General features: G+C 41.2%; 1 protein-coding gene across 2 annotated transcripts in view; it reads left to right on the top strand.

Moving 5' to 3' along the window:
• Positions 1-8200, top strand: part of LOC115144422 (chitin synthase chs-2-like) — a 16837-nt gene extending 8637 nt beyond the window's left edge. The window contains exons 6-19 of one of the 2 annotated variants that reach the window (XM_029685464.2): positions 23-187; positions 365-512; positions 702-767; positions 918-1152; positions 1531-1731; positions 3373-3657; positions 4717-4896; positions 5058-5568; positions 5693-5853; positions 5972-6315; positions 6573-6683; positions 6779-6996; positions 7246-7312; positions 7536-8200. In XM_029685464.2, the coding sequence (XP_029541324.1) occupies positions 23-187; positions 365-512; positions 702-767; positions 918-1152; positions 1531-1731; positions 3373-3657; positions 4717-4896; positions 5058-5568; positions 5693-5853; positions 5972-6315; positions 6573-6683; positions 6779-6996; positions 7246-7312; positions 7536-7607 (2764 nt within the window). In that variant the 3' untranslated portion in view covers positions 7608-8200. Of the gene's footprint in view, positions 1-22; positions 188-364; positions 513-701; positions 768-917; positions 1153-1530; positions 1732-3372; positions 3658-4716; positions 4897-5057; positions 5569-5689; positions 5854-5971; positions 6316-6572; positions 6684-6778; positions 6997-7245; positions 7313-7535 lie in introns of both variants that reach the window. The other variant, XM_029685463.2, reaches the window with a different exon arrangement.
• The last annotated feature ends 1260 nt before the right edge of the window (positions 8201-9460 follow it).

Genomic DNA, 9460 nt, shown 5'->3' with positions numbered 1-9460 from the left:
ACATGTGTCTTGATGGTTTCAGGTTGGACCGGTACAGAGGTGACCCAAAAGAGGAACATAAAGATGTTTTTGACTTTGAATGCCACATATTTGTAGATGACGCATTCATGATAGACAAAGAGACGGACAAAAAGTTTATCAACGAATATGTGACCGATCTCATTCATGTGGTCATAGAGGTTTACAGGTAAGTGGACATTTCAAGTGGTTTTTCTTTGCACTTTACTCCCTATAAAAACCAGACCAAGTGCCAGTTAATGAGCACAAGCAAGCTCTACTTTAAGATGCATTCACTATAAATGGGGGAATTCTATCAATCCAAAAGACTGTTTCATAATGAATCTGTAATGTTTGTGTATTTCAGGGTATTCACCAATAAGGAGCCTGATGATGTGTCAATTATTGAGACTCCTTATGGTGGGCGATTAATGTTTGTGATGCCAGAAGGAAACATGCTGTATTTCCATTTGAAAGACAAACAGCTCATCAGAAACAAGAAGAGATGGTCACAGGTGGGTAGGATGATTTTCAATATTACTGTATTTCATGATTTCACCACTGTTAACCTACGTTTTTTAAACATACTTTAATGACTTTTCTTGAAGAACATAAATATATTGTAATTGCTTTTTTTGGTTTTAGTATGAACACACTTGAGGAAAATTAAATGGTTATAAGTTTGCATCTGACATGTATTTCAGATCATGTACCTCTACTATCTGCTTGGATGGAAAGGATACAATGTCAAGAATCCTCAAAAGATAACGGTATGTAATATATTTAATGCTAATTTCAATGTTATTGCCTTTATCCCCACAATACAGCTGATCTGTAAATATGAAAAATCAGTAGCGAGCCATAGTTCCATGGTTTCTCTAAATGAATGTGTATGATTTTTTTGTATGTGTCTTCTACAGAGACAGAATAATCCTTGCCGTGCCAGTCTCATATCACTGGATGGGGAGAGTTTCCTGTTGCCACAGCATGACAATGACAGTAAGAGAAAACACATCTCTGATGACAATACCTACATCATGGCCCTGGATGGAGACACAGACTTCCACCCCGCAGCTCTGATATTACTGGTGGACCGACTTCGGAAGTACTGCAATGTGGGTGCTGCATGCGGACGAATCCACCCTACAGGAATGGGTGAGTAGAACTGATGTTGATACACCCTTTACCAAAGAGTTAGGGGATCCACTCAGACATGGCTATGTCCAGCATACTGTATATTTCAAGTGCATCTATCCTTATCACAGAAGCGTTGCGAAAGATCCGCGTTATAGCTCGAGTGAAATGTAAAGGCAATGTTCCCGCGTTCGCGGAGACTGCATCCCACGGGAAACGTTGCATATGTCGACTCAATCGGAAATTAAGTTGACATTTTACCGCGGATCTTCTGCGATACTTCCACGATACAGAGCCCCTAATCCAATTCCAACCATAACCACTGAGAGATAATATATCAACATGTCTCGCTTCCGCTACCGTATAACTGAACTGACATGCATTGATTTCTATTTTTAGGTCCAATGGTGTGGTATCAGAAATTTGAGTATGCTGTTGGTCACTGGCTCCAGAAAACAGCTGAGCACGTGTTTGGTTCAGTCCTCTGCAGTCCTGGATGCTTCAGCTTGTTCAGGGGATCAGCTCTGATGGATGACAACGTGCTCAAGAGATACACTACCACTGCAACTAGAGCCTCTGAGTATGTTCAATATGATCAAGGTGACTACTTACTTATTCTCCCATCAACAGCACTTGGTTTTCAGTATATGCTACTGGAGTATTAGATTATACAACAGGAGGTTCATAGAACGTTTTATCACAGTTTATTGAGCTATTTATGTTGGCTTCAATAGACCAAGGGTGACATAAACGCAGCAAAAAAAGAAACATCTCTTTTTCAGGACCCTGACTCTCAAAGATAATTTATAAAAATCCAAATAACTTCACAGACCTTCATTATAAAGGGTTTAAACACTGTTTCCCATTCTTGTTCAATGAACCATAAACAATTCATGAACATGCACATGTGGAATGGACACTAACAGCTTACAGACGGTAGGTAATTAAGGTCACAGTTATGAAAGCTTATGACACTAAAGAGGCCTTTCTACTGACTCTGAAAAACAGAAAAAGAAAGATGCCCATGGTCCCTGCTCAACTGTGTGAACGTGCCTTAAGCATGCTGCAAGGAGGCATGAGGACTGCAGATGTGGCCAGGGCAATAAATTGCAATGTCCGTACTGTGAGATGCCTAAGACAGCGCTACAGGGAGACAGGACGGACAGCTGATTGTCCTCGCATTGGCAGGCCACGTGTAACAACATCTGCACAGGATCGGTACATTCGAACATCACACCTGCGGGACAGGTACAGGATGTCAACAACAACTGTCCGAGTTACACCAGGAACGCTCAATCTCTCCATCAGTGCTCGGACTGTCCGGAGGCTGAGAGAGGCTGGACTGAGGGCTTCTAGGCCTGTTGTAAGGCAGGCGGTTGGTGGTTGGTTGGATTTGCGTTTATTGTCGAAGGAATGAGTGTTACACCGAGGCCTGTACTCTGGAGTGGGATCGATTTGGAGGTGGAGGGTCCGTCATGGTCTGGGGCGGTGTGTCACAGCAGCATCGGACTGAGCTTGTTGTCATTGCAGGCAATCGCAACGCTGTGCGTTACAGGGAAGACATCCTCCTCCCTCATGTGTTACCCTTCCTGCAGGCTCATCCTGACATGACCCTCCAGCATGACAATGCCACCAACGATACTGCTCGTTCTGTGCATGATTTCCTGCAAGACAGGAATGTCAGTGTTCTGCCATGGCCAGTGAAAAGCCCGGATTTCAATACATTGAGCACGTTTGGTACCTGTTGGATCGGAGGGTGAGGGCTAGGGTCATTCCCCCCAGAAATGTCCAGGAACTTGCAGGTGCCTTGGTGGAAGAGTGGGGTAACATCTCACAGCAAGAACCTGCAAATCTGGTGCAGTCCATGAGGAGGAGATGCACTGCAGTACTTAATGCAGCTGGTGGTCACACCAGATACTGACTGTTACTGTTACTTTTGATTTTGACCCCCCCTTTGTTCAGGGACACATTATTCCATTTCTGTTAGTCACATGTCTGTGGAACTTGTTCAGTTTATGTCTCAGTTGTTGAAACTTGTTATGTTCATACAAATATGTACACGTGTTAAGTTTTCTGAAAATAAACGCAGTTGATAGTGAGAGGACGTTTTGTTTTTTTGCTGAGTATACATATTTACTGGCTCATTAAGTGTTCCCTAGAGATAATCACTAAGTGTGCAGCTGTCCTAGGACCTGATAAGTCTATTCACTTCCTTGAATCTTCCCATTTCCTGCTGGCCAGGTGAGGACCGCTGGCTGTGCACCCTGCTCCTCCAGCAGGGCTGGAGAGTGGAGTACAACGCTGCGTCTGACGCCTACACCAACTCCCCTCAGGAGTTCAAAGAGTTTTACAACCAGAGGCGGCGCTGGGGGCCGTCTACTCTGGCCAACACCCTGGACCTCCTGCACAGTGGCAATGAGACGGTCAAGAGGAACTCTTCCATCTCCAGACTATACATCTTCTACCAGATATTTACTGTCAGCTCCTCCATTCTCGGCCCTGCCTCTGTGTCTCTGATGATAGCAGGTACCTGTTCTGTTCATTCTTGTTCATTGTTCGCACTCTTTTATGTCTATATGTTGTTAACCAATACTCATTATACGACCTAGAGTAACTAGAACTGAAGTGCCACATTTTCCCTTAAGTCAAGTTGTTATATATTTTATTTTTATTAAGGTGTATGTCAGCTTTAATATTGCAGATCGATTGTTGTTTCTATCACTGTAATTGTCTGTATCAATTCCAATCCCCCATATATATATTTTTGTAAATACTGTATATTTGGTCCCCGGGCGCCGAAGACGTGGATGTCCATTATGACAGCCCCCCCCGCACCTCTCTGTTTCACAGGGGTTGGGTTAAATGCGGAAGACACATTTCAGTTGAATGCATTCAGTTGTATAACTGACTAGTTATCCCCCTCTCCCTAAAATACACAGTGTATATTTTCCTTTATTATTTTCCCCTAACCCAACCACCCCTCCCTAATTGGAGTAAACTACTGGACTAAAATACTTAGGCTTCTACTTCCAGTTTATTCATACTATAAACATTTCATGGACACAGTATATTTGACATAAGCTTTATTTTGTTTGTTTTTCGGCCCACCCTTCAGCTACCCTCAACCCCTCCCATTTATCTCTGAAGACCATCCACTTTTTCTAGCTGCCATATATTTTTCCACTGTGCTGTGATGTTTCACAAAAGTGCTGAACCTTTCTATTTTCATAGTTTCTACAGATTGTAAATGAAAAATAGCTCTTTTTGCTAAGATTATTATATTATTGATTGGGTGATATACAACATTCTATTGTCAAGTTAAGTATTTCGAAATGTCAGTAAGTTCAAAAGCTCAAAGTCAGGCAGAGAGCCAGCTGGGTGAACGACATTACATATGACTACACATTTTAGGGCACAGGGCTAAAGGACAAACAGTATAAAGTATGTATACCCATCAGTTATGACTTTTGCTTTGGTTCAATAAAACCATAAAAGTGAGGTCAAATTGTATTGTTTTTATGTGCTATGATATACAGAGCTCCATCCCAGGAAGGTATTCACTCTTTTTTCTGTCTTCCTCTTTAGGTGCTTTTCAGTTTGTGTTCAAAATTGAGGGAACCCTGTCCATCATCATATCAGTCATCCCACCAATTTTCTACCTGTTAATTTGTTTTTTGGCAAAACCAAATACCCAGATCACCATTGCAGCTATTATGAGCGTGTTGTACGCCTTTCTGATGTTAGCATCATTCTTCGCCATCATCGGTAAGCTTTGGCAATGACTCTTCACATGATCATTCACTCAACACACAGAACCAAGTTGTTTATGCAAAGATAAAGCTTACCTATAATCCTTTAAAGGGTGGCGGCTGGTGTTAAATGAGTCAGACTGTTACGATACACATTTCATTTCATGCGTTCCCCAGGTGACATGGCTATGCAGGGCACATTCATCACCCCAACTGGCCTCTTCCTGGTTTCCATGGCTGCCATGTACCTGGTGACAGCCATCCTTCACCCCCAGGAGTTCAGCATGATCATCTATGGTCTGATGTACTTCATCTGTATCCCCAGTGGCTATCTCTTGCTCACAATCTACTCCTTGGTGAACATGCACATTGTCACATGGGGCACTCGAGAGACAAACAAGGAAAAAGAACAGAAGAAGACCCAGAATGTTCTCTGTGATCGAAACTGCAAACTTTGCTGTTGGGATATGAAACTACAAGTCACCCAAGAGACTGATAACTTGATGCTCCAGCAACTCCAGCAGGCAGTCAATCCAAACATACAAGTCACCCAGCGAGTGGTGCATGAACAGACGCCCAACACCAAGGAAGAGAAAAACAATGCCCCAAATGAAGAAAACAGTGAGGAAATAAGTCCAGAGCTTTTAGACCGCAAAAGAGCCAAGAAAGACTTAGAATATGATACAAGGCATGTACAAAACATTTCACAAAGGCCCAAAGGACCTCGCTCATATACTGTCTAAAACAAACGTCTATCAAATGGATGGCCTGTTGTTACCTGTTGTAACTTTTCATCCTCTTGTTCACAGCAGTGTTGACAGGTTTGACAGCATTCCTAAAAAGGAGAGCGCCTATTCCAGCATTGAAGATGACAACGATGATAACCATGACGATGAAGATGATAATATGCTTTATGACGGGTCGCTTTATAGTGGCTTCACCGAGGAAGAAAGAGAATTTGTACCTCAAAGTGGTAGGTGGTTCAGTACATGAAAGAGTATAGCTGTAACCTACAACATACAAAAAGTCAGTATGTAACTACAGGTTGAATTATAAATCAACAGCACCTCTACACAATTTGCTTTCAATAGATTGGGTTCAGCCTGTCAAGGAAGAGTTCCTGAAGAAATTGACCTACGCCAACTTGAAAAGGAACCTTCAGGAGCAGATCCGTTACACCCTGAGAAACAAGAACCAGGAGGATGTGTGTGAGGAGCTGGTGATGATGCTGACGGACACGGTGAACGGAGAGCTGAAGGACAAAGTGGGCCCAGAGGACGTGCTGAGTGACAGCCAGCTAGAAGAGCTGCAGTACGCCCTTAACGAGGCTGCCAGGAGGATCCTGAAAACCAACCGAATGGAGAGGCTTGAGAGGAGGGTAAAAAGAGCTGTAGAGAAAACCCTCATTGCCCCACAGGTGGAGAAACTCACTGAGGTAATGTTTGAGTGAAAACACACCCGTTCATATTGTATTTAATGTTGTATTGTATTGCCTGGTGTTTTACTGGTGCAGCTCCAGACGTTGTCTTCTCTACATCTGTGACCTGGGATGGACTTCAGCAATAAGTTGACTGAGTACTCTGGAACCAGACCCTTTGAGTGATCATCTGAAGAACAGACCGTGTTGAGCAACAATGTGCTCCAATAAAATGAGCAAATATACATACCATGTTTCCCTATGCATTTTGGCAGGATGAACACGACTTTTGGAAGAAACTGCTTGAGAGATACCTCGCACCTATTGTTGATGATAAAGCTCATAAAGAGGAGGTGACAAGGGAACTGAAGTCACTACGAAACAAGGTGGGCTTTTCTATTTTTATACTATTCATTTACTATGTTCTATTAAACACACATGGCTCGTAGAATCATCCTATTTTGTATTTGTTGTTTTACAGGCAGTGTTTCTGTATTTCATCGTCAACGTTTTGTGGATTGTGGCCACTTTCTTTTTACAAGCCATTGGAAATGATGTGATTAGTATCAAGATTCAGAAAGTCTGGCCAAATGGCACATCCTCAGGAGAATACCTGAAGGTGGAGCCTCTCAGTCTGATGTTCCTCTTGTCATTCGCTGTGCTTCTAGTGGTGCAGTTCCTGGCTATGCTTTACCACAGGTGGGCAAACATTTCTCATTTCTCAAACAAAAAATGATATATGATAACAAAATGATAACACCACCATTCCAAACATGCATAAGAGGACAGAAATGTCCAAATAAAAGGCAGAAAGACAAATAGAATGCTGTGCGCCTTATTACAGTTTAAAACATTCTCTCAATGCAAGCAAGTGATTAGTTTCAGTTATCTTATGATGAGTCTTGATGAAATCACACTAAAAGTACACTGTGTTGTTTCTCTTTTCAGAGTTTATACTCTTATCCACGTGGTGTCGTACAGAAGCACAGAAAAAGACTACGTTCCCAAAGACGAGGTGAGTGATCTCTGCTAATCCAAACAACAAGGAGGATAAAGTACATCTAATCGCCATCTACTTGATCGTAGATTATTAATAATTTGAGTAATTATGGTGCAGATATACTGAATATCTAACAGGTTAATAAATGATTTACTAGACGTCGTATGAAAAACAATTGTTATGAAGACCGAAAATGCTTCTTGTTTGATCATTTTATTTCTCTCCGTTGCTTGTGCAGGAGGACGAGGAGGGGATGATTCTTGAGAACCAGATAGCCAACGGCCTTGTGATCACCAGTGATGACTTGTGAAACTGGCTTTTTTTGCGGGCGTGTTGTTACTGAGTGTTCCATGAAACAAAATAGTGGCTTTGTGAAGTATTTTGCACCTTTATGTTTGAACATAATTCAGATATACATAGCAGTAATGATACTTATGATACTGCAGCAGTGAAATATGAAATGTTACTGCTAGCATTAACATAGTTATCCAATGCCTGAGTTTTCTATAATAAAAAACAGTTTCAATATTGAATAACAATGAGCCATAATAAGATGTAGAATGAAAATATTGTAATTCAGCCTGATTGGATGTACTTACTAGGAAACAGACAGTATTATGATCAGTTAATACATAACAAAATCATTAAACATATCCAGAGAAATATACATACACAGATGCATACTTCTACGACTACATGAGCCTCCATTTTTCAAGACGAAATGACCTTTCTAAATGTATGGCTCTGAACCTATCCAACTGAAGAAAACGGTCTTGCAATCTTTCACAGACGGACAATGTAACACATATTGTGAACATGAAGTAAATGTACTAGTATTTATACTGCAATATTTATGATATGACTGCCTATGTTGAACTCAATAAAATTTACATTTCTAATAGATACTTTATTACCAGTCAAAACATTAAATGGCAAATGCATGGCGTGATTAGGGCTGTTACGGTGACTGTATTACTGCCACACCGACGGTCACGAGTCATGATGGTTGTCAAATTCAACGTGACAGTATAGTCACTGTAACTAGGCTTCTCCAAGCGCTGATGCTGCTGCGGCTGCTGGTCATTAGTAGCCTACGAAACTTGCTAACTGCCTGGTACCCAGCACTCTATTGTTCCTCTAATCACTCTCACATCAATGCAAATGTCATCGAAAATCTAATCAAACACTTCATGAGCTCATGTTGAGCAACATTTCTATAGGCTATGCAATTGTGTGAGAAAACAGAGTGACGGCCTCTATTAAAAAGAGGAGTATCAGATCAGCTTTCTATAGGCTAGGCACATTGCTTCTCTTTAAAACATGAGTATAGCATACCTTGCTGGCATGAAAATGAACCACGGGAAAAGCGTCCTCCATCCACTGCCCGTTTCGAGACAGGTGCATGATAATGGTCCATTCTAAATCAAACAAATTTCACACACATTTTATTTAGTATATGTAAAGACAAGATTAAATCAAGAATAGTGTGATGATTGAAATATTAGCCTATCACTTGTGAATGATGCCCAGCTTATTTGGCCACTTTAGTTATGATGCAAACCTTATCAAAACATATAGGCCTATGGGCTAGACTACATGAGGTGTGCAACTATGATTAGAAAAAGTTTCCAAAAAAAGTATGCGCTGTTTGCCTTAATTAAGGATCCTCCCCCTTTTTTTGTGGAAATGTGACATTAATGTAGGAGAATTTAACACATTAGATCTGGTATAAGATAATACAAACAAAAAAGCATGTGTTTCATTATTATAATTTTTTCATCTTTGAAATGCAAGAGAAAGGCCATACTTTCAGATTCGAGTCTAGGTGTAATTTAGATGTTGGCCACCAGGTGGCAGCAGTGTGTGCAAGGTTTCATACTTATCCAGTGAAGAATTACATTACTGCACAATATTTTGTATCAAGTCTGCCAGGAGTTTGCCCAAATGTGCCGAATTGGTTAATTAATACAATTTCAAGTACATAACTATAGAGAACATACAAAAATGCTATGGTAATAAAACATTTAAGTTTACACACCCCCAGGAATGTCATACATGATGGATCATTAGCGTATACACTAACTTTCACACATCTAAATGGCAGGGCGAGGTGGGTGTGGAGCCAAAGACAACAGTGGGGTCAAACTGTAGACCCCAGTTCCT

The sequence above is a fragment of the Oncorhynchus nerka genome, linkage group LG16 (genome assembly GCF_034236695.1).
Source record: "Oncorhynchus nerka isolate Pitt River linkage group LG16, Oner_Uvic_2.0, whole genome shotgun sequence".
In the NCBI taxonomy this organism is placed as follows: Eukaryota; Metazoa; Chordata; class Actinopteri; order Salmoniformes; family Salmonidae; genus Oncorhynchus; species Oncorhynchus nerka.
Note: the sequence above shows the minus strand (reverse complement) of the source record. Positions and strands in the feature narration are given on the sequence as shown.